The sequence below is a fragment of the Chiroxiphia lanceolata genome, chromosome 2, assembly GCF_009829145.1.
Source record: "Chiroxiphia lanceolata isolate bChiLan1 chromosome 2, bChiLan1.pri, whole genome shotgun sequence".
Lineage (NCBI taxonomy): Eukaryota > Metazoa > Chordata > Aves > Passeriformes > Pipridae > Chiroxiphia > Chiroxiphia lanceolata.
The window spans coordinates 40,993,587-41,019,223 of NC_045638.1; the positions used below are offsets into that span (position 1 = coordinate 40,993,587).

General features: G+C 36.6%; 1 protein-coding gene across 1 annotated transcript in view; it reads left to right on the top strand.

Annotated features, from left to right (window-relative positions):
- The window catches only part of STK24 (serine/threonine kinase 24), a 56,218-nt gene extending 32,336 nt beyond the window's left edge, over window positions 1–23,882 (top strand). Inside the window, exons 3-11 of the mRNA XM_032681070.1 lie at window positions 6,280–6,336; window positions 9,224–9,332; window positions 9,448–9,605; window positions 13,492–13,677; window positions 13,928–14,073; window positions 15,796–15,919; window positions 16,528–16,596; window positions 17,472–17,608; window positions 19,919–23,882. Coding sequence (XP_032536961.1) covers window positions 6,280–6,336; window positions 9,224–9,332; window positions 9,448–9,605; window positions 13,492–13,677; window positions 13,928–14,073; window positions 15,796–15,919; window positions 16,528–16,596; window positions 17,472–17,608; window positions 19,919–19,955 — 1,023 coding nt within the window. The 3' untranslated portion in view covers window positions 19,956–23,882. The remainder of the gene's footprint in view (window positions 1–6,279; window positions 6,337–9,223; window positions 9,333–9,447; window positions 9,606–13,491; window positions 13,678–13,927; window positions 14,074–15,795; window positions 15,920–16,527; window positions 16,597–17,471; window positions 17,609–19,918) is intronic.
- Window positions 23,883–25,637: the final 1,755 nt, after the last annotated feature.

Consider the following 25,637-nt stretch of genomic DNA (forward strand, 5'->3'; position numbering starts at 1 on the left):
CGAGTAGTGGTACCAACCTGTAGCAGGAATGCAATTTATAGAGGTTACACTGTTGTATACATTGCATATCTCAAGGTTCTTTTGATCTGGTTTCTTATGCTGGAGAATTATGAATTAATACTAAATTTATACCAGTATTGAAATATAAGACTCTGTTCCTTGCCCTTATTACTTTGGCATAACTGAGATGTTTATTAAACAAAGTATCACACATCATGTTATGCAATGCCTTTCAGTTTTGGAACTAGTTTGTTCTTTTCAGAGTACTTTGAGGTTCTGTCCAAGGTATTCTGTTTCTCTTTTTCAGTACTCCAGGTTTTTCTACTAATCCAGTGATAGTAAAACTTTTAGTACGTGGATCAACTTATGCTAGTTCTTATTTTGATTAGCAAATCCGTTGTGTTATTTCAATCAAATACATAATTTATAGCTTGTTCATATAAGTTAAAATGCTTGTAAATATAGATTCTAAGTGGAATTTGGACATGGCTTATCTCTGTAACTAAGCAAGCTTTTTATGCATGTTTATAAATACCCTCTGTTCTGCTGATAATTGTGTACCATAAATTTAAGGTGAGAAACACCTTTTCTCACAATGGATTTAAGATGGGAAATTCTCTTTCTCACAATAGATGGGGGGTAATTAGAAACAAACATAAGCTCACTGTCGTACTGATATTTTCAAATTGCACAGATCACTCAGTGTGCTTACTTCCAAGTCTTTCTGGTCCTTCTCTTTTGTGACTCAGTGTTATGGTTTCCTCTGCAATCACTTCTTCACTAAAGAAAGGTGATTTAGAAATATTTTCATCAATACATACTTAGCTTGATTGCTTTAGGTCAGTCTCTCCTGTATAATATCTCAGTCCTAAAAAATGTGTATGTTCTTCATGTAGAAGAAAAAGAAATAAAAAGTATCTCTCAGTGTTTATTCAGATTTTTTTTAACTTCATAAGGACTTATAAACAAACATTTTGATCTTGATTACTTGTTTCTGTACATCTTCTATACTTGTCTGATTTTGGTTAAAACGTGCCTTTGAGACTCTATAGATGGAGGGGTTTTTTTGTGCATGGCCTTTTTTTTCAGTGTATAGTCTTTGATTTCTACATATTAGAAATTCTTTACCTGCTGTAGCTGTGCTTATTTTGCAAATACTTTCATGATATAATCGAGGAAACTTCATTAGAGATAAAGCTGCTATTGTAAGGTTTTTTTGAGTGGTTCCAGAGTTAAAATCAGAAGTCAAACCTCAAGAAGAGCAACCATAGTTTGGAAGGGATTTACAGAAACTATCTTTTTGTAACAGAACTTCTTTTAGATTCCAAAGCTGTTAGTTATCTCAGTTTCATGGCATCAGAGGAAAACCTCTTTTTCTTACTGTGAAAAAGGCAATGTTCCACATGCCCTCATTAATGTGCTCATCTAAGCTTATAGAGAAATAATAATTCTAAATTTGGATTGATGACTCACCTGGATTCACTGTATTTGGAAGAAAATTCAGTGCTATGTTGTGGCTGATGCTTAAAACAAGAAAACTGGTCTTATTTCAGATTTTAAAATGGAGCACTGAATGTTGCTGGTGTCAGTATATAAATGTAGTATCTTCTTCAAAATATAAGTGATTATGTGTAATATATAATTACTAATCTAGGCTATGGAAGAAAAATTTAGTGCTTTTGGTGTTCTTTTTGAGAGCAAAAGTGGGAAATATATACAGAAGAAAGTGAAAAGTTCAGGCAAAAAAAGAATTTGGGCAGCTTTAAAAAGGAAAGTGACAGTAGGTGTTATGGAATGTGAAGCATGCCAGAGATACTGAGAAAAGAAGGAAAGAAGGAGGCCTGTTGCTGTGGTGATGCCAAAGTCAATTGATAGTAGCGCTCTACTTGCCTTGTGCTGTTGTTACAAGGCATTATATTGGGTTTACATGGCAAGGTTTTGGTAGCACGGGACCCAAAGCTGCCAGAAGCTTTCCCTGTGTCCGATAGAGTCAGTGCCAGCCAGCTCCAAGACAGACCCATCGCTGGTCAAGGCCAAGCCCATCAGTGACTGTGGCAGCACCTCTGAGGAACAGATTTAAGAAAGGGGAAAAAACTTCACAACTGCAGCTGGAGAGAGGAATGAGAATAAGTGGGAGCAACAGCCCTGCAGACCCCAAAGTCAGTGAAAAAGGAGGAGGAGGAGGTGCTCCAAGTGCTGGAGCAGAGATACTGCTGCAGCCCACAGGGAAGATCATGGTGAGTCAGGTTGTCCCCCTACAGCCCATGGCAGTCCATGAGGGAGCAGAAATCCACCTGCAACTCATGGAGAACCCCATGCCAGAGCAGGTGGATGTGCCCAAAGGAGGCTGGGACCCTGTGGGAAGCTCACACTGGAGCAGGCTCCTGGCAGGACTTGTGGCCCTGTGGAGAGATGAGCATGCACTGGAGCAGGTTTGCTGGCAGGACTTGTGACCCTGCAGGAGACCCACGCTGGAGCAGCCTGTTCCTGAAGGACTGCACCCCATGGAAGGGACCCATGCAGGAGCAGTCTGTGAAGAGCTGCAGCATATGAGAAGAACTCAAGCTGGAAAAGTTTGTGGAGGACTGTCTTCTGTAGGAGGGACTCCACTGGAGCAGGGGAAGATTGTGAGGAGTCTTCCCTCTGAGGAGGAAGGAGCAGCAGAGACAATATGTGATGAAATGATCACAATGATCATTCCCTGTCCCCCTGTGCCTCTGGGGGTGAAGAGGTAGAGAAAATTGTGAGTGAAGTGAAAACTCAGGAAGAAGGGGGCAGGGGAAAGGGTTAAGATTTGGGTTTTAAGATTTGTCATTATACTGCTCTGATTTGACTGGTAATAAATTAAACTAACTTCCCCAAACTGAGTCTGCTTTGCCCATGAGGTTAACTGGTGAATGATCTCTCCCTGTCCTTACCTCACCCCACGAACCTTTCGCTATATTCTCTCTCCTGTGTCCAAGCTGAGGAAGGGAGTGACAGAGTGGTTCTGGGGGATACCTCGCATCCAACCCACCACAGACATAAAGTCGGTGTATGTAGGTTGTTGTCTCTATGATGAAATATATATTAAAAAATTTGTTACGACTGTCTCACCAAAATGATTTACTTGTGTCTTTTGGTATGCAGATTTTAAATAAGAAAGCTAAAAAAACCAAAAAATCCAGCAAGAATTAGTGAAAGGTGATAGTAAGGTTTGCTACCATAGTAATGACATCTGTTCAGAATCTTCATATGAATGATGAAAACTGAAAAAAAAAAAACCCAAATATCAATAAAATTGAGTAATATTTCTGTGGCATGGAGGAACCATAGGAAACTAAAAATGACTTTGAATCTAAGACTACAGATAAAAAGATGGCATGATTGTAATAGATTGCTATTACTTAGCTGCACACTGGGATACAGATACAGTTGTGTGTGTTTCTTAACTGCATTTCCATACTTCACTTGTTTTCAAATATAGAATTACTGAGTGTACTGGATCCACAGCTTTTGTACTGTAAATTCAGATGTGTGGCCCGAAGCAGTTGATGATGAAAGTTTCAGGAGCAAAGACTAAGCAAACTAGAAAAAGCATTGAAAGGATAAATGATGATTTTAAAAAGACTGTGAATAATATAACTTGTAGTTGTGTAATTGTGTTACATAATTTTGTAACTATGTAATTAAAATTATATCCTTAAATATTTTCATTTGTTATTTTCTGCCTCTAATTTCTAATTTTCAGCTGGGGAATTTAGTAGCTAGTGTTATGGAGAGTTTCTCTTTTGGGAAACTATATTTTATTTCAAGTTGTTAGCTCATTAAAATCATGAGGTAATTGAGGTAATAGAAGAGGGAAGATGCATCTCTTGTTGATCTCTAGGTGAGGTGGTGTTGTGGATGTTTGTTTTTCTTTCTTTCTTTCTTCTGTTTGTTTTTGGTATTTTGTTGGGTTTTTTTTACCTTTTTTTGAGAGGGTGATGGATTTTATTTGTTCTACCTTGTTCTTTCCCATCCAGGCATTTCCAGTGAACTAAAAGGTAGTGATACACTTGACGTGTTTAAGTTATTATTAAAATTAAATGTAAATTTTGGAGTCATGAATTTTGAATATTCAGGAAATTTCATGCAGCTCTAAAAGACATTTTATCAGACTGAAGCAAAATATATATATAAAATTTTGATCAAATTTAGTAAGATTTCTGAAGATGAAATGACTTACTATAAGACACTTCTCAGAAGCATTCTTGTTGAAACTGTTAGGACCTGGAGCCTTGAAAGGACAGGTAAAATCTGAAAAACTCTTTAGCAGCAAAATAAGTATTTCAGTACTGCAGGGGACTGTCTCAAGATGAGTTACAGTTCTTGAAATATCTGTGGTGTCTGCAGAAAGTAAGCATCAAGATGTAGATACTGAGATAGATTATATTTTTTAATGACTCTTCCTATAAAATGTGTTCTGGCTCTTTTAAAATGTTTTTAACAAGACTGTGTTTGTTAAATAACATGAGTTGATTCCTGAAGAAAGGTATCTAACTTTAGCTGAATCTGTATGTTAAAAACAGTGGATGATGAAGGAACCCAATCCAGGGTCTTACCTAGAAATAGTACAATATATATAACTGGAGGTAGGAAAAAAGTGCATTCTGAGATGAGAGAGGGGACAGATGCAGTGGAACTACAGATATCATAATGACTAAAAAACGTTAGTGAGTCCTAAGGGCTAAAATTTTAATCCCCCAGGGGATTTAGAAGTTACACTCTGTAATAGATTTATCACTTTTCTAAAAATTTTAATCCATCTTTATAGATGAATATTCAGACTCTAAGCTGCCTTGGCTGTGAGCTGTTATTTTTACATGAAGTTTTATTCTGTAGGATAAAGTAAATGAATATTGTTGCTATTTACGTGCTCCTTGCTCTGACAGACACCTATTTTTTTATGCTGGAAGTCTTGTGAAAGTTTGGTGCATACCACAGAGTTAAAACTAACAAAGCTTAATGTAACCTGATTATCATAAAAACTAAACCAAAACCCAGTATGTTCCATGCAGCAAGTTCATTTGAATATGTTTTTGGTAGATCTGTGGCCTTTGTGTATATCAAGGCTGGTACTGCAAGTAAAAGGTGAACTGCTTCTCTTAGTGTATTTGGGAATAGGATGCTGTAAAGAGTAGAAAGAAATGGTTGGGTCCAGTCTCTGTCTTAGCATACTGTATTGTGTATCTTGTGTTGAACTGAACTGTAATATGTACCAAGCTTTCCTTTGGAAATATAGTAACTTGATGTTGTTGTTAGCTTTCATTTTGCTAGCTGGAGCTAGTAAATTGCTGTAATCAGCTTAAATAATCTTTATTACTACTTGACTTCACGTTTCTCGAACACAGTTGTTCAGAATTCTGTACCATATATCAAGTGCATAAGCATTAGTGGAGAAAACTTACAGGTATTCTTCGCTAGGTCAGAGACAGATTACTGTTCAAGACAATGAAACAATGTAGAAATGTGAAGAATAAATTCTAAATTAAATTTGACGTAGACAGGGTTTAGGCTTGTTAAAGAAAATAGTACGGAGGATCTGTACAAATAAAGATAATAAACAAAATCAAGAAATTTTCTAAGGAAAGGAATATGTTTTATGCAACACAGTTATTATTTGGAATGTCTGTAATCAGTTTTTTTAAATGAAAATGTATTCTCCTACATTTTCATTGAGTGGTCTCTGTCTGTACCTTTCTTGCCTCAGAAGACACTTTTGCAAAATGCACAAAGATATGTCTTTGGATAAGGAGGTGGGTGGCTTTTGGGAGTTAATATGCTCAGAATGCTTGGACGGTTCTAGTCAGCATAAAGGCAAGAGGTTTCCTTCTGCTACTTGACTCTTTGGTAGAGATTGAAGAGAAGTTTCTTCTTCTCTGGATACTGTCTATATTCTAGTAGTATTAGTATCAGTACAAAAGAGGTACCATGAAGTGAGTTTGGGTGTGACATGAAGTATACATCAGTTACTTGGAAGCAATGAGCTTCTGCGTTCCTACACATTGGTAAATGGGAAGTACCTTTCTTCTTGTTAATTTAGAGGAACAGAGTTAAATTGAAAACACACATGCATGGAGATGCATGCACTCTTGAGTAAACAATCCAAAGATATTTTTGAGAAACAGCTAAATGTTAGTGGTGTTTCATAACTACAGATGCTTTCTTAAGCAAAAAGAATGGAACAAGTCCCATTAACTTACTACTTTTTTTTAAACTTATATACATTTTCATTGGGGTTTTTTTTTTGTTTTGCAGGATACAAAATTATGGATAATAATGGAATATCTGGGTGGAGGCTCTGCCCTTGATCTCGTAAGTAAATAATGCATGGGTTTTCGTTACTTTACCTCACATAATTATTTTCCTATCTTACAATTCTGGAAACTATAAAAGGTCATATGGCTGTGGCAATGTTTCCTTTCAGTAAAAGAGAAAAGTGTTTGTCAATGCCAGAAAAATGTTATTTTCCATGAGGCACGACTGATTATTTATATAAATGGAAGGGAACTAAGCAACATAATATTGGAAGCAGGATATAAACATCTTAGAGTGCTAATCTTCAGTCAACCAGAGAGCACTAGTGACTGAAAATAGTTTTTTCTGTCTCTTAATTCTGCCACCACAACCCTTCTTAGTGTATACATTTTAAAGTATCGTCCCTACCACCCGCTTCCCCAAACAATCATACAAAAGATTCCCTGTTTGAAGTCTTACTGAAGCCTAAATAGACAGAAATACAGTTTAGGCTGTAAAAATATTACAAAGTAGGAGAAGCTGTGGACTCCAGTGAGAGTAGAGAGGCCTTACAGAGAGCCTTGCATAAACCAGAGGGCTGGGCAGTCATGAGCTGTATGAAATTTAACAAGAGCAAAGTGCTTCATTCTGCACCTGGATGGACCCAGTTTTGAATTAGAATTCCCAAGGTTCAGTGTGGAGTGTGTTTTCTGTGACAGGATGCTGTCATTCACTTCAGCTATTGAAAAAAACCAACACCCAAACCCCCTCCCAAATCACACACCATCTTATATTTATTTTGGATTTTAAAAGTAGAAATAACAATGGATGTTTTAAGTATGTGAAAATTGTTATACTAATAGAGGCAGAATGTCTCTGTAGCATAGTTTGCAGTTGTCAAATGGGGCAACTAATTTTGCTTGAGGAAAGAGTGAAAGGGAAAAGGCTAGTCTGAAGGGATTCTGCTGGTGGCGTCCAGAAGACAGGAGGGGATATTAAATGTGAACTTCCTGCAGGTTGTGCATTTTCAAACCCATTTATACCTTTAGTTTCCACATCTGTTAGAAGGAATTCTGTCATTGTGTACAAATTCATCATGTTCCCCATAAAGATACGATAAAGAAAGTTTATTTATGGTTGTGATAGCTTTTTTTTTCCCTGACAGAAAAGCATTTAGAAACTGGGGTTGCTTTTATAAATTAATTATTACTCTCTTTCTATAGATATAAAGGAACAGAATGAAAGAACAAATGTTACCATATTTTCTTCTCTTTTGCTTTTTCATCACACACATTTCACTTGTGTGATAACCATGTGTTTATTTAAGTTTGTTGCCTAGAAATAGTACAAAGTCTGTGGTTACATTTTAAAGTGTTATTGAAGAAATTGCACCACAGAACTGAAATCATCATGTAAGTGTGAATTAAGCACCTTTTGTGTGATTCATTAATTTTCAATTTATATTCTGCTGCATGTTTTCCTAGTTCTAACATGCACATTATGGTTTTCAACTGGAATCTGGTAGGACAACTGGCACACTTTGCCACTTTTCCATACTCAAGGCACCTTGGATTCCATGTTCTGAGTGTAGACATGTCATGCTAGCTTGGTGTTTTCTGTACTTGAATATGCACTGGCTGTTTTGAAAATCACGCCTCACAAGACAAAGTACATTTAATGCACCTTTGTGAATTGTTGTTCAACTATGAGTATAATTTAAGTTTGTGACTGAGGTACGAGTGCCAATATTCTCAGACTTAGTCTATTTTCGGTAACTTCCTCCTCACTAAGTTGAGCTGACATCTGACATAAGAGGTTTTCCCCCATTAGATGTATCATGTTACCAAGTCTTGAAGGGGTGCTCGCAGCCTGGCTGGAGCAAAGCTTTGAGAATGTCTAAGTGGATTTCAGGGAGTGGTAATATCATGTGTATTATTAAAGCTAAGGAAAAGCAAAAAATATTATAATTAAAGCTACAAAGATAAAGCAAATATGAAATGAAATGAAATACTATGTCTGTTCCTATGTAATAGATGAGGATTTCTGAGGGATGTACTACTTCTAATTTTTGTCTGAAATGCTTTCCTTCTCACAGAGTAAAGCTTTAGAGATAGAACCTTTTTATTGTGCTTCAGTGACTGCTATTTTGGAGTAAACTAGAACACTGGAATATTTCCAATCTTAATTGTTGGACACAAAGTTTCATTGTCTCTCTTGAAATGCCCTTATTGGTTAAGAAACCTCTCTGAGTGTAGTGACCTTTCCTCTGTCTGTTTAGAGTTAGTGGTATTCTCACTTTTAGAATTTATATCAGATGTAAAGAGCTCTGTGATCATGTACCACTACTACTTTATCTAATAAAAATAATTACTTGGAGTCTTTGATTCTACCAATTAGCAGATTTATACGTTGAGTTTTATATGAAAAAAGTTAACACTTTAAGATATGTAATATTCTGTCAGCCTACTGGCTTGAGTTGTGTTTTAGAGAGTTTCACAAAATCCAATGCAGTATGTAGTCATAGACTGTGTGATTGGTGTAGTGCCTTATATGTCTTAGTTTCTTGCTTGGGCTTTGAGACTAGGGTCCACATAGGTGATGTGGAGTTGCATATCTAAGTTCAGTGTAATGTTAATAATCAGATTACAGTATAGATGCTTTTCAAAGGCAATGTTTATATCCATGACCTGACCACAAAGCAATAACTGTCCTTATGGCACCTTTAACAAACTTTAAAAACTGTTTTAGATAAATTATTTCTTTGCATGTTGTTCACCAGGCCACTTAGTTTAGAACTGTGTATTTTTAAAAAGAATATTCTATTTTGTCTCACATTGTGAAGTTAGCAAACTAGGTTTTGAGGGATAACAAAAGGAGTAATTTCTTTTTATAGTCACAGTGTTATTTCTGTTCTCTCTGTTTCTCCCTTTTTAAAATATATTTACACATTCCTTGCATCTCCTAGTTAGAACCTGGCTCACTTGATGAAACCCAGATTGCTACAATATTGAGGGAGATCCTCAAAGGACTCGATTACTTGCATTCAGAAAAGAAAATCCACAGAGATATTAAAGGTAAATTGTTTTTTAACTATATTGAAAGAATATTAGAACAGCTCATGCAATAAAAGGGAACACCCTTACAGTATCAAATGTCCTCATATCTGTTATTTCCTCTTCTTTATTCCAGCTGCTAATGTATTGCTGTCTGAACAAGGAGAAGTAAAACTAGCAGATTTTGGAGTAGCGGGACAACTAACAGATACACAGATAAAGAGGAACACCTTTGTGGGAACACCATTTTGGATGGCACCTGAAGTAATAAAGCAATCGGCGTATGATTCAAAGGTAAGGTATTTCAAGGTATTAGCCAAAGTCCCATCCTTTTCTAACTTGAATTACATAGGTTGATCTTCAGAATGTAGCTAATAACTTTGGCTGTGTCTAGATGAGTGTGTGTTTAGATGATACCTAGCAGCTAAAAGCTGTTGGTGAGGAAAGATTTCCTAATTTGTATCCAAACTTTAAGTTTCCTAGTTTATTAAACCAATCCAGATGGCAAGAAATAATACAGTATTGATGAGTACATACACCTTTTATCTCACCCTATTGATGAGTATTTTTTGCTATTTAAAAGTGGAAAAGAACAAATATTTACAAAATGGTAGTATTCTTCTACTTGTTGTTAGAAAAAAATAGTCAGCAACACTGTTGAAGAATATGGATTTGGTGGGTGTGAAAGTGTTGTTTAAAAGTGCTGTTATTAATCTGTGGAAGAATGTGCTGCATAGGTCTATGCTATCCTGACCATGTTCTTTTAGATATGCCATACAGGGCGGGTTTACTGTTTAATATCCAATTTATCTGTACACAGGATTTTGATTTAGCAGAGTGGTCATCATCAGGTTTGGCTCCTGGGAATGATCATCAGTTGCACAAAGCATGATTGAATCCTCACGTTTTACATTCTGGTTGTTTTAGTCTGCAATGCCACATGGACATAAAAAGGTCTTGGATACTTGATGAGTTCTCTAGAAAGCCACAGCTCACGTTTTGAATGAACTAGAGATATTTACATGCATCTGTGCACGTTCTGGCACTTAGAGAACAGATTAAATTGCACATACAATAGTTGGCTGTGCAATAAAAACTTGAGAAGGCCTGTTTATTTTAGGATAACCTTATGCATATGTGAGAACACAGACATCCGAAGCTAATCTCATTCTCCTTCCATAAGCTGGCCATTCCTGACAGGTTTTAAGCAGGACTGTCCTCTTTGTATCATTGTCTCAGAGAGGTGCAAGCAAGTTCCATTATGTAGCTGCTGTGTTTCCATTTTGTTCTTGACCCTGTTGAATCCTCCTAGTTCCCAAGTGTAAGGGGTTCCAATAAAAGTTTGGCAGTGCTCTGGTTTTTGGCAATAGTTCTTCCTGTTTTGATTCCTTTCTTCATCTGAAAGCAGGTTTTCTTACCTGCTTCAGTTTTCCCATATCTAGTTCTCTGTCCATTATACTAGGTAACTTGTAATAGAAAAATAGATATTTAATTTTAAAATGGTTTTCTCTTGCACATACCCTGTTTTCTTTGACTTATAAGAGCTTCAAAGTCAGACTGAATTTTAGTAATTAGAAGAGGAGAGGCTTATGGCAGTACTGCAATAAATAATAATTACCAGTGACTTGCTGACTGTTATTTGAACTTGGAAGAAGAATTTTTATTCAAGATTTGAAACTGTAAAAATCATAACGTGGTAAAACTTAGTGCTGATATAGTGCCATCACTTCTGAAGGTCATACTTATCCCTCTCCATTTGGAGGACTGATTTGTGCTTGTTCTGGAGTTTCATTGACACAGTCAAGTGCATCCTAGAAACTTGGAGACACATGTGGTTGCTACTTACTGTTTTGAGATCCTTTTTTATCTGTGAAAGGAGAGGATATGGTTCCAGAGGAATTTGGAGGCGTTTTCAACAGGAACGGGCTTCCAAAACCAATCTTGGACTTCAAAGCACTCAGTGTACAACCATAGTTGGTGAACTTTTTCATTAGTTTTTGTGGAGGAAGGTCACTAGCAATTGAGAGTTATAAGAGGAAAAAAGGAAGTATTTATATACATATGTATGTATGCGAGTGGATATCTATGCACTCATACACATGTAAATTTGATGTTTATACTTACATACACATGCTCCACCTGTGAGTGAAAGTCTGGCAGAAGAAAATCTATCCATTTATATGGCTTTAACACTTTCCTCTTAAGAAACTGAAATCCCGAATAAGTTGGGAATAATAATGCTCAGTAGTTAACATTAAGATTCGTCTTCCCAGGTGACATTTCTCTTTCATAACCAAGGAAAGCTTTCCTGCTAGAGGGAAGTTACTCGCAGTTAGACTTGAGGACAACTTAGCTGACAATGCGCTTATAAAGATAAATGAAACTCAGGGCTCATATGCTTATGTATCCTTTGTGCTCAGTAACTGTTCTGTAACGTGCTAACAAAATGTCATTTCATAAATTCAATGGTATGCTAATTGAGTCTAATTTTTTTTTCATACTTACTTGTAAAATTAAGTAACTAAGCTCTTAACAGTAGAATACTGTCTGGACAAGGAAGGAGGAGATTGTTTTGAGTCGGGCCTTGTAGCTGTGATGGCAGAATGGATGTGTACATTGCAGCTATCAGCTTGTGGTCCTCTATGAGTTAGTCTAAGATAACTATGCATATCAATGGAGCAGACACAGGTGGATTTGTGGGATACTTAGTGAGGACAGCAGTGTTAAATGAAATCTCTACTGTTTACAACATAGCAAAGTTCCAAATGTTCTGTTTGGGAGTAAAACCAAACAGTTCACATCAGTTCTTTCTTGTTTTCCTGAGAATAAGTCTTTGTTCTGTTTTCACTTGAAAAGAAACAGAAAAAACCGAAAACATAACAATTTTTAATTGGTATTCTTTCACCTTTTTGATGGATTTATTCATCCATTCTCTTGACTTTTGGGTGTGTGATTTCAGCTGAACACAGAGAAATATAATGAGTTACTTCACATTACTTCAGGCAGATTGCAATAGGATTTGTGTTGAGAGAGACAGCATTCACTGAAAAGAGTAACACATTTTGATGATGAAAACTTTCAGAGGCTAGTTGGACCAAAACTTGGGCTGAAAAAGTTGAATAATACTGTTCAAGACTGCATTTCTCTAGTCTGTGAGTAAGAGTCATATATAAGATACTGTTAAACCACAGGAAAGTTACATCCTAATTTATTAAATTTCTGATGGTTATACTAGCTAATACATATTAAGAAAAAATCTTGTGCATGTTATATTGTTTTCCTGTATGTAAATATTTGAAACTTGACCCATACTTACGTAGTGTACTTGACTATGATAGATAAAATGATAGTTTATAAAAACTCTACCATTGCTTTTTGAAAATATCTGTGTTTCAAGACCAGTTATAACTGCAATAGTATTGATTTCAAAAAGTTTTAAAACTCTGCTTATTAGAACTGTTTTATGCTGTTTATTTTATGTGGTTGGCCACATAGAACCAATTTACTTATGAAATTATTTACAGTAAAGCTTAAACATCTACCTTTACAAGTGTGTTGGTTTTGACTGGGGTAGAATTAATTTTCTTCACAGTAGCTGGTATGAGGCTGTGTTTTGCATTTGTGCTGGACATAGTGTTTATAACACAGGGATGTTTTATCTGTTGCTGAGCAGTGCTCGCACAGAGTCAAGGTCTCTTCTGGTTTTCACCCCACCAGTGAGCAGGCTGATGGTGCACAAGGAGTGGGGAGGGGACACAGCTGGGACAGCTGATCACAGCTGACCAAAGGGATAGCCCATGGTGTATAGCATCATGCTGAGTAATAAAACTAGGGGGACAGTGGGGTGGGGTCCGCTGCTCAGGGACTGGTTGAGCATCTGTCACTTGGTGGTAAGCAGTTGTTTCTGTTTATTTCACTTGCCTTTCTTGGGTTTTATTTCTCTTTATTTTCTTCTTCATTACTGTTTATTTTTATTGTCCTTTTATTTCAGTTGTTAAACTGGTTATAACCCACAAGTTTTCTCACCTTCACCCTTCAAATTCTCTACCTCCCTTGCCCCCATCCAGTTGGGGGATAGTGTGAGCAAGCAGTTGTGTGGTGCTGGGTTAAACTAGGATAGCAAGCCAACAGTGTTTCTTCTCTTTCTCCAACCTAATGTTAAAAGCATTGTTTCTTACAGGCAGATATTTGGTCATTAGGCATAACAGCCATAGAACTTGCAAAAGGAGAGCCACCTCATTCAGAATTACATCCAATGAAGGTTTTATTCCTCATTCCTAAGAACAATCCACCAACGCTGGAAGGAAATTTCAGTAAATCCCTCAAAGAATTTGTTGAAGCCTGCTTAAACAAGGACCCAAGCTTTGTGAGTTTCATCTGTTTGTCAGTATATAGTAGAGAACTGAACTTGACTAGTTTATATGAATTACATGAGTGCTTTTCATCTTTTCTAATACAGTGTGACATATGTGACATGTATTTTTTTTTAGATACTGTATGTATTTAAAATCTCATTTGTATCAAGACTGAAGTCTGGATTTCTTTGCGTTTTTATAGTGAGTCACTTAACACTCTCAAATGCATTAAAAAAAACCTTCTCTTTTTTTTTTTTTAAGAGACCTACTGCAAAAGAGCTCTTAAAACACAAATTCATTTTACGAAACTCAAAGAAAACTTCTTATCTGACTGACCTCATTGATAGGCACAAGAGATGGAAGTCTGAACAAAGTCATGATGACTCCAGTTCTGATGACTCAGATACGTAAGTTTGAGGAGTCTGTAAAATATCCTTTGTAAATACAGGAGCCAAATAGTTATTTTTAGCACATACATCCCTGTGTTCTGTTATTTTTAGCTTTTCAGCTAGCAGACTTGGTAAACTAACAAAATCTTAATTTCAGTATTGCAAGGGATTTCATACAAGTAACAGTCACTGAGAACAATTCTTCTGGCCCACATTCTATACTACCTTCTCTTTTATGTGGGGTCTAGGGTTCTTTCTAGACATAAGGCCAGCTGTTGTGCAAGCAGAAGATCTCTCACTGCAAAGCCAAGTAGCACTGTGCAAATGAAAATCAAGTGAAGAGGCTGCCACAATTTATTCACAAATGCATTAAATTGCTCATAATAAAGAAAACATGACTGTTCTCTGAAATTCCATGCTACATGCTAATGGCAAGCATCAGGCTGTTCTTTTCTTGGGTGACATTACAGCTTTATATTTGTTTACATTAATAATGGCTTCATGCCTTTCAGTGACCACAGTTTGAGCCCCAAATCAAGGCTAATTTGGAAGCTTAGTTACTAGTCCTAAAACTGTTCTTAGATCAGTTATTAACAGAACTTTGAGATTACAGTTCATTGTTCCTGTGGAATATCAGACCAACTTTGATAGCCTGGTATAGGAGAGTAGTGGATCTAGAATTGTTATTGAGGGCTTGTGAGACAATTTATCATTCTGTCTAAGCCCTCCTCTGCTTTCACAGCACTCCTTGCATTAGATGTGATAAACGAGTGAGTTGATTTGGCACGCTGCAATACTAATTTTTCAAATCAATAAATATTTCTTCTGTTGGATCAAGTTGCTAGAGCTAATGTATATAAGGAAGGTAGACCCGCCTCTTTCAGTGACAGACAGATGTTCTATATGACTTCAAGCAGAAATCTTGGAGAATTTTCTTACACTGGTCATGTGGTTTTTGACTTGGTAGGCTGCACTAAATACTTTTTATACAATGGCCACTAGATGCCCTTTCAGTCGGTGGTTTTCTTGCAGATCATGCTTAATTCACAAATCAGAAAGAAATGAACTTAGGATATTTATAGTAGTGAGATGAGAAATGTGTCACAGTGATTGATTAATGTTAGCATAAATATTTTTGTTCTTTTAACTTAGCAGGAGTTATAGAAAAAATTCCTGTGCCATCCACAAACAGTGAGGCAAAAGATTGATTGATGGTAATGTAGTTTATTAAAGCCACTCTGTATCTGTATTTTTAAGCCAATTTTTTTTAAATGGAAAATTTGCCTTGCTAGTGGACTGGGGATGAATGGTCTTCCACAAAGGTGTTCCAAGCTAGTGCCTTAGCTATTTTTCTAAGCAAAAAAAGTGAATTAGTTTTCTAATTCTAATCCCTGCACTCCTCTCCACCCCTCTTCCCTAATGATTTGAGGTACTCTGCTAAAGCCAGTTTTCAGATAGCAATGAAACACTTCATGTTATTTGTTAATGGAACTTGGGAAATTTACATCCTCACTTCCTTACATTTAATGAAGTATCTTTGTTTAATTTTTTTCTTAATTTACCCAAAAGATAAACTACATTACTTTTCATACTTGTCTTTATACTTAGTGGCCTGCATAATAGAATCTGATCTTGGTCTTGACTGTAGTTGTTATGTTTAGCATGTATATTGAATGAACATCAATAGGTAAGGTGTAGGTAATAAAATCTATGTATTTCTTTTTTTCCCTTCCCTTGAAGTGAAGCAGATGGTCAGGCTTCAGGTGGGAGTGATTCAGAGGAGTGGATCTTTACAATAAGAGAAAAAGACCCCAAGAATCTAGAGAATGGAGCAGCCCAGCCTTTGGAGTTGCAAAGAAACAAGGTGCTCAAAGTATTGACTTCATAAAACAAGGAGATAATTCTTTAATAATTTAGTGGGGTGATTTTTATTTTATGCCTTTAAAAGCATTTAAATTGTGAAACTTTCAAAACTTTTGCTAAAAATGTATGTGCTACACTTACCTTTCACAAAACATTTTGAGTAAGTCTTGAAATTTGGGTATTCTCTAAATGTGCCCTTTTTCTGTAGTTGGCAAAATACGTACCTTAATATTTCTCTAGTTTGTGAAATATTACCACTGATAAATGAAAACTAGTTTTTGGGAAGACATTTTGGTCTTTTAGGGAAAAAGACTACGATGTAGCAAAGAACAGAATGTATCATATGGGAGGAACCTAGTAAATATCAGCATGTCTGTGAGTTAGTACATGCTAAATAGGATTGTGGGTTTTCTTCCCCTTCTGATTTTGAGCTTGCATGTCTTTGAGGTGGTACAGCCTCAAATTTGAATTCAGCCTTTTGTATATATATATATGCATATATTGAAACAGATTTTTCATAAAGGGTAGCATGTTTGTCTTTAATTAGAATACAATGAGGATGCTTTTTTACAGAAAAATAAGTTGGTCAGAATTTTGTTTTCTTTAAAGGAAAAGGATATCCCAAAGAGGCCCCTATCCCAATGTCTGTCTACGGTTATATCCCCTTTATTTGCAGAGGTAAGTTATTGCTTTAAAACTTAACAATTGCAAGATTTATGTCTCTGAAAAAAAATGAAAAATATAATGAATGACACGTAAAGTTGCTCCAACCCATTTTGAACTTGATGTGTTAAGTTTTAGCTCTGCCCTTTGCTTTCATATGTCTGCTTTTGAGATCTGTGTTTACTTCTAACAGTACTTCATATGGATGGTAGTAACATCAACCATACTAGCCTAAAGCAGTGAACATGAAAAAGGTGTGTAAGTGTTTGGATTACAGCATTTTATTTTTGACACTGCTTTATATATTCATCTATTACAAATTTTAAGTTCCAAGATATGACTGTGGACCAGATCAGCAAGAACTTCTTTTGAATTTCAGTGTTGAAAACTGTATTTTGTTCCCTCTCTGAATTTTATATTTTATATTTTTCCCAAATACTTAAAAACAAATCTAAGAAAGAATGTATGAAGGGAAAGACAAATATATGAAGATGTGATTATGTCAAAAAGTTGATAAAATTCCTGCAGTGTATGTAGAAGCTATAGGTGTGCAAGTATGTATAATAAAGTAAGTATAAGAAGCACATCTTGAAGCCAAACAGCTAAAGGTAAATATCTTGGGATACTTTCTCATAATTTTTGACTGTGAGCATGCTGAAAAAGATGTGTGAAGATTGAAGACTTGTGACGATGAATGACATCCTGATAAATACCACAATGACTAACTTTGGGATGAAAAAAAGTCTTCAGTATGTGAAGATGTATGATGAAAGTCAAATTCTGACATTGTGAACCCTGATGGTCGCTTCCAAACAAGCTTCTGCAGTATATTGTATATAGGAGTATTTATGAATATCTTATTAATATATTTCTTCCTGGTTTTCTTCCAGTTGAAAGAAAAGAGTGAAGTGTGTGGTGGTAACACAGATTCCATAGAAGAACTGAGAAAGGCTATTTATTTAGCTGAAGAGGCTTGTCCAGGCATTGCAGATAACATGGTGTCACACCTTGTGCAGAGGCTTCAGAGGTAATGAAACTATTTCACTGTGGGTTTGATTCTACAAATATTTGACTTATGTGAGACTGGAAGAATTAAATCTATTTCTAATAGAGAAGGAAACCACTTGTGGTTGCAGGTTGTGCAATTACCTTTGATTACTAGAAAAAAATCCAATCATATCAGTACTTCTAATTTCTAGCTTCAGGTGATAGCACATATGCACATTCATCCTGTTGGTGGGCATATTGTGTGTCAAATGAGACTGGACAGCCTTTTCCCTTTGCAGTTCACATAAGGGACACACAGGCTTTCTTAGTGTTTGGGTGTATGTTGCAGAGACTGCTCTGTGTCACTCTTAGTTTCTTTTACGCACTTGAATAAATTGACTGTTTAGTTGGTCTGTGTTTCTTTCAGTCACAGAGTCAGTAGTTTCTTGTTCATTCATTAGAGACAGTATGTATGGGCTTTTGGTGACATCTCCAAAACCAACTTACTTCAGAAGGCCAAATTTCATATAAGATTTTCTAACTGCCTCAGTTAGGAATATGTTCTTACCAAACACTCAATTTTCTGTTCTTTTAAATACTACACAAGAAAATATGATGGGTATAAATTTCAGAATTGCTCCCTGAAGAGGCTTTAAATGCAGCCTTGAATCCAGGAGCCCATAACTGTTGTGAATCTTACACCATCCAGGTTGGATTGCTTGGTACTAGAAAAAACTCATTGCAATGATTAATCATGGACTACTATGTTGAAAAAGATCATCCTGAGCAGCGGTCTCCTTTACACTGTCTATAACCAGACCTTGATACCACCTCTGAAGTTAAAGCAGAGGGTTGCCAGGCTGACATTTTCTCATTCAGTAAAAAAATGCCAAGATATCTGCAAAGCAATTGTGTTTGTTGCTTGAAGCCCAGTCAGCATCTCTAGTGCTGAACAGTTACTCCTAATGGCAGATGTCCTGTCCTGTCTCAGTTGATCCTGGCAGACTTAAAAGAGTTGAGCTTCCACCTCAGTTTGTTTCCATCAGGGGTTTCAAAATTGAATTCAGTCTTTCATCAGCTCAATATTTCAGTGTCATATTTCTATCAGTCTGGTACAGGACCTTCCTGGAACTGGGAACCTCAAAGACTTGATGCTGCAATTGAAGCTAAAAATGACCATTTGGAGACAGTGCCCAGACATGGGCACTTTTGGGGATGCTGGGGATGATCTTACTTGTTCCTGTCCTGACAGCAACAGTCATCATCTTTGTCCTAAGAGAAAGATGTCAGAACCCTTTATATACCTATTTAGCATTTTGTTTTCCTTCCTTCCTTGGACTGCTACTGTTTTTCTTGTTTGTAATGTCTTAGAACAGTGGAGGCAGGCACTTCATTCTTTTTGAAGGAGATAAAGAGTTATTCATAGAGAATAGTTGTTGATGGGTGAACTGTTTCTTCTTTTCAGGGGTGATATTCAGCTAGTATTGGGATTGTGACTAGCACTCCTTCCAGCAAGGGAGTGAAACAAATGACTGGCATGATACCCTACTAAAAATGAGTTTGAACCATTCCATAGCTTAGTTGGTTTCCCTTGTGGAAAAAGCTGTTTTTGGAGCTAGTCAAATTCTGAAAAGATAGTTCCTTCTTGTTTGAATGCTACAGGATTACACTGTGTTACATTAAGTCGTTCATTTTATCCACTTGTAATAGCCTCTCAGTTTGCTGGCTAATTCCTGAAAATGGGTTTTCAACAACATTTCTTAATATTCATTCCCCTTATGATTAGTTAGATCTGGATTTTGCAAATTTGTCTGAATGAATTAATCGGGACCCTCAGGCTGCCCAGTAATTTGAGTGAATCCAGTTACCTTCTCCCTCCAGTTTTGATCTCGGATGTTTGAAAAAGTTTACTGAAAACTTAATGTGATTAAACTGTGTGCTTCTTTCCTTGAATGACTTAAGAATCTGCTTAGATCAAGAAATTCGGGTTTCCTGTCCCAGCAATAGTTTGAAAAGATTATGATGTAAACTTGCTAAGTAGGAAAGTCGGAATCACTGAATGTTGCCCCACTGTACAGAGTTCTTACATCATTATATACTGCTCAGTAACACACTTAAACGCAGGTTGCTACTGTTTGTTAGGAAAGCAGTGATACTCTAACAGGATGTATTTCACATGTTGTTCACCTCTATGGCTCTTTCTTTAAAGTGTGGTAGCGGTGGTCAGTGTCCTTGTGCAAGGAAAAAGGCTGGAACTTCAGCAGCCTAAAATGGAATAACTTCTCATTGCTGCTTGTTGTAGAATGCCTTTCTGAAAGTCACAACAATAACTATTTATTTTCCTTTTCAGATATTCACTAGCTGGAGGAAGTTCTTCATCCTACTGACATACTCTTCCTGACTTTTCTAAGACAACAGAGATCCCACAGTGTCTGCATTGAAGGCACACACTCTGATGTTATTCTGCCTTTCAGTCTCTGGAAAGTCCTTTGGTGGAAGGACATTCCTAAATGTGCAGGAGTGAAAATCAAGTATTTTTGAGGGAGGCAGTCTTTTTCAGCTCCTTATAAAGCTATAATTTTTTAAAATGATAATGCACATATTCCAGGGAGGTGTCCTTTTGTAAAATCTGAAATGTATATCTAGGTTTGTGATAGAGAAAATGAAGATATTGAGAAACCTCAGGTATCTTGCTTTAAGAATTCCATTGGGAGATGGAGCATGGTTGTTGGAATTGTGTACAGATATGTATATAATGTCTTTTTTAACGGAAAGCCTTTCAATGTGCATAAGGAATCACTGTGTACAAAATGGTAAAGTGCTTTTGTAGATAATGTTAGTGGGGTAAATATTTGACAGGCTATAATTGAGTATTGCCTTGCCTTTATTACATGTAAAGTTTGAATTATGTGATAAGTGAATCTTGGTTTGATTTTTGTATGTGAAGTATTTGCCATTGAAAGAGTTAATCCTGTACTATGGAATCTTCTATTCGTACCTCAGTACAGACATAATTTTATTCCGTTTCTCCAATATTTCATCCGTTTTATCTATATTCTGAGCTTGGCTTTCTAATAATGGTTGTTTTAAATTTCATACACCTCGCCTCTTGAAGCTTTAAATTTAAATTATTTGTTTTCCTAAAGAATGAGCTCTTTCATATTTTCGGTTTTAAATTGTGCCAATGCAAATTCTGAACCCTATCTATTGTTCAATTTTAGTAGCAGATATTTGTGAAGCTTGTGAAATTCAATCTTTTTTTCACCTGAACATGTTTGAATGCTCGCACAAATAAATCTTTATTCCCTTCATCTCTTCTGAAATATCTCATTAAGGTGTTGGCTCTGAGGCAGTGGCAAGTATTTCTTCATCATGCCTATTTTTATCATTAAAATTAATGTTTTGCAGCATAGAAGAAAAATTATCCACAGATGCAATATTCGGTCTCGCTGCCTCGATCTGTGAATCTCTTTACCAAAACTGACAGACGTTGGACACAAAGGCTGCAAAACTGAGCCCAAGTGTTATGTGCTAGTCCTTGTGCTAGCTTGCTTACCCAGAGAAGAGTTACTTCTTGAAAATTCTGAATTTTGTAATTTCCACTATTCCTGTAAAGGCTTTTAGATAGCTGACATCAGGCTTTGTAGATCTTGGAGATAGTAACATTAGTTCATTAGTTACATGAACAGTTGATTAGGTAGCTGCTATTTTTATTTTTTTCCCCCACAGTATTAGTGTGAGGTTTACCTTGGTTTCTTTCACCAAGACTGTATTCAGGTGCTTCTTATTCCAGTAGCTAAGAGAGCATTTTTGCCTTCTTTTTAATGAAGAATTTGACAATTTTATGCTTTGCATGACAGTGAGGACAGTGAGGCAACTTACATCTTTAATTCATTTTCTTTTTCCTTCCTTTTTTTTTTTTTTTCTTAATATAGATAGGAGCTTTGGAACAGAAAGGATTAACATTGAAAAGTATTGGCATATATATCTGCCTTGATACAAAAAGGCTCAGGTTTGCTAAACATTCTGGAAGCTGGTGAGGTCTCTTGGCAGGACTTCATATCTCCATGGTAGCCCTTAGTCTATGCATATTAATAGCCTTAATTTATTAATTTAAGAATTTAACAGTAAGAGGACACTGTCTTGCAAACAGAGCTAGGAAGCTTCTGCCCAGGTTGAAACAAGCTGAAAGAAATGAGTGAATGTGTGTGTTCATCTTGTGGCCATGCTCTTGGACACAGTACGTTTGCCAGCTAATGAGCTAACGGCTTTCCTTTATGACTAAGGGAATTTAAGATAAATTGAACAGTGCATAAATTTGAGCTATGTTTTATAACTCCTCTTTGTTTAATATCTTTAATTATGTTGGTTTGTGTGCTCTTAAGTGTTAAGGATAGGCTCACCTTTGAGGAAACAAATTTAGCACTGCTATTGTGAAATGTGCATCTGAATATGGCACAGTGGGAAATTCACCTGTTGATGTCTCAATATTAGAACATTCAGCCCTTCAGTAGATCTGTGTGCTGTCACAGCACATGGAAATCAACAGGTGTGTTTGCACTGGAAATACAAATTGATCAACATAAGCTATTCCCTAGTCATCTGTTAATGTAAGGACTGGAAATTAAATTAAGCAAGCTTACTTGGAGATGGACAGAACTCTGAGACGTAGCGAGGAAGTTAAATTTATGGTTCTGGCTTGATTGTTAAGGGTTAAGAATTTCTCAATCAGCAAATTCTAAGGTACGCTTTTTGAACACTCATTTGAAAAGTTATACATAGATGCTTTGAGTTACATTTTAGTTGTGTTCCAGGACTGTATGTTGAGGAAATACTTCTCTGAGTAGATGGTGGCAGAATTTGCTTGATGAATGTGTTGGAGCTTAAGATGAGTAAGACCTGCAGTGAGGGCAGCTGGCCAAAAGACTTGGGCATTTAGAAGAAGACAAGACCTCATTTATGGTAGAGATGTGTATTTTTATATGTAATATATAGATTATTTAAATATAGACTATCTTAAACTGAGATTCACTGAAAAAACAAATGTGCTGTATCTTGAATGTAGAAGTACAATCAATTGCTATTGAAAAGTATTGGTGCTTTAAAAATCAGGTCTATATTAGTAACAGAAAAGAAGCTTCATTTGAAAGAAGCACCGCTTTGGTTTCTCAGAGAAAAAGAAGTATATTGATATTTTTGAGAGGTTGTTTCATTCTAAAAACATGTCTGTGTTACAATGTTGCACTGATGATTTTTCTGTGCAGGTAGTATTTCATGCAGTCTTGACTATACTAAATGACAAGCTATCTCTATTTATGCAAACATTTAAATTAGTAGAACTGCTTATTTGTCAGGGATTTAATGATTAGGCAGTAAATAAACTCACTGTTTAAAAACAATAAAATCAGTTATTTGAACTGAAGGCTTGCTTTTTTGTAAGTATCAGATGTGTCATCTATTTTTTAATCTTATTTTCCTTGCAGTTGCACTTTATAGTTGATGGCCAGTTTACTGAAGGATGACAGTATGATCACTAGTGCACAGAATGCTTTTGGTGTAATAATGAAGCAGTTCCTTCTCCAGGTGCCACAGTTTCTCTGCAGCTCCAAACATTCTGTGTGTGCCTGTGTGGGTACAGACAGATGAACCAATTATTACGGAACAGACTAAGTGGGGTGTTTTTGCCCCTGCTGTGCAGGAGGGGCAGGTGGAGGGGAAAGGTAGGGCTGGGGGCATTGGCACTTCACTGAAAAACAGCTGGCACTGTGCGAGTTCACATCCTACTGTAGCCACCGTCACCCCTTCTTCTGTCTTTTAATATGCTTTTAATGTACTTGTGCAATTTCTCGCTCAGCTCTCAGTACTTTACGTGACGTTCCGTATTAGTTTTTAAACAATGTGGTTTGTAGTAGTTTTACATTAACCTTACTTTGAAGGCCATGCATTTTTGCCCTCAGAAAATGTCACCATTGGAATATTATCTGCAGTGCTGATAAGCACAGGTGTAAATCAAGGATCAGGGCAATCACTAATCGTTTTTGTAAGCTGCTGGGGAGGAGCTTATGGTATTAGCACAAACCTGCTTGTTGTTTTTAACTGTGTTTTGCATATGTGCTAGTAACTGCACTGAGCACATGCCATAGACAAATTGCATGTCATGGTTTCCTGCCACCATTAAAACATGATTACAGAGGGTGATGAAAGTGTATATCTTGTTTTCTGTAATGCTGCTGCCTGTTTATAGCAGTGTATTTAAATTTTACTTCTGTCACTCTACACGAACATAATAAACCTCCTCATAAACTACATGACCTAGAAATAAAGAAGGAAAAGTTTAATGAAATGTTGACACCTGAGTGGTCAGTAAAATGAGATTTGGGATCCCTTCCCAAGAGGGGGTGCTCTTGAGGTTTTCTAGTGCAATTATTGCCCTTGTGTCAGTAATGGTAAGCAGAAAATTTGTAAGTTGGTGTTCAGTTTTTAGTGGTAATCATCTCAGAATTTGTACCATTTACAGATGGCAACGCTTTAAAACCCCCTTTGTCGTCCCCATCCTGCCAGCCAAGTGAAACTGATGAAGTGCTCACATCAAATTGCAACCCCCAAGGGTTTAACCTTTAACTGGTGACAAAGAGCTGCACACCTGTAATTATACTTCATTGCTATTTTCAGCTGCTAAAAACTGTATGTGTGGCACATGGCAAATTATTCCTTTTCCTCCTACCAACTTTTCTGTGCCTCTAGGGCAGAGAGGATACCCATGTGCTCTAACAACTGGAGTTGCCTAGATGTACATAATTGTGCTTGCTTTTGAGGGAGAAGATGATGTAATTGGTCCTGTCTAAAAAGACAGAATGGTCAAAGTTGGGGTTTTCAGGTCATGATTCTTTGTTTTGTTCTTGGCTGATGGAATGGTAGGCTATTACTCCTGATTTTTTTTCTCTGAAACAAATTTTTCTTACTCTTTTCTTTAGTCAGAGACTTACCAAGATTTCTGCAATCACAGTGTGTTTTCCTCTACCTGCCAGCTTGTCTTTCAGTCTGTTGTTTTTGGCTGCTTTCAGCTGCATTTACAAAGGCATTGAGGTGTCAGCATTTTTTAATTAAAATTTTCTGAAAATAGGTAGGCTTGAGGTATATTAATAAATACATCTTAATGAAGGTTAAATTAGACAGGAGAGAAATGGTGGAGATGCGTAGTCTTGTGGAAAAAAAAGTCCACAGGAGTCCAGGTTTTCCTGACCCCATTGTGTGTGGTGCAACCTCCAATGGCAGTAAAGTTTCTGTTTTGTTTTTGTTTGTTATTTCAAACTGGCACCTATTCATAGTGGATAATAACAACACCAAGAGTAAATCTCATGGAGTGACCTGTCTGAGGTTTTCCTGCTGCTGAGAGTGGTGTGTTTAGTCATGGCTATTGACCCAGCGCTCAGTGACCTTGCCTGTCTGCAGGCCCTGCTTAGCTAAACAGGCAGCAATATGATGTGAATCAGGGTTAAAAATAAGTGGTTGTATATTACAGCTTTCTATACACTGAGTTTTATTCACACACATGGACTTTGTCTGATAGCAAGATACAGCTGTCACAGTTGATTTTACTCTCTTACCATGACTTCCGTTTTGGGTTAACCTTGGGAATAAAGAACTAAAACAATGCTAACAAAGTTGACAGCAGTTCACATGGTTCCATTTTAAAAAAAGGATGTAAAAAATCACACTGGTAGAGAAGGAAAAATATCTTACTTGAACCTTTTTTTCTGTAGGGAAAAGATAATACAAAAAGGTGAAAACGAATCAGGTGGATACTCTGGAGTTGAATCAACAGCCTAGCTTGGTCTCTGCTGTTATGATAAATAGCACTGTATCTTGAGCTTTACCTTATTTTCCAAATTTACTTTTGTGTGAAAATGAAACATAGTGAGAAAAGGTGTTTACCTTATATCTTTTGAAAGCTCAGAATAAACTTCTGCAGCAGATAGCAGTAATGAGGATTATCCAACAAGCCCCAGGGATCTAAACTAAAATTCAGTTTTGGCTGAATTAAGGGCATGGCTCTCAATATAGTTTCC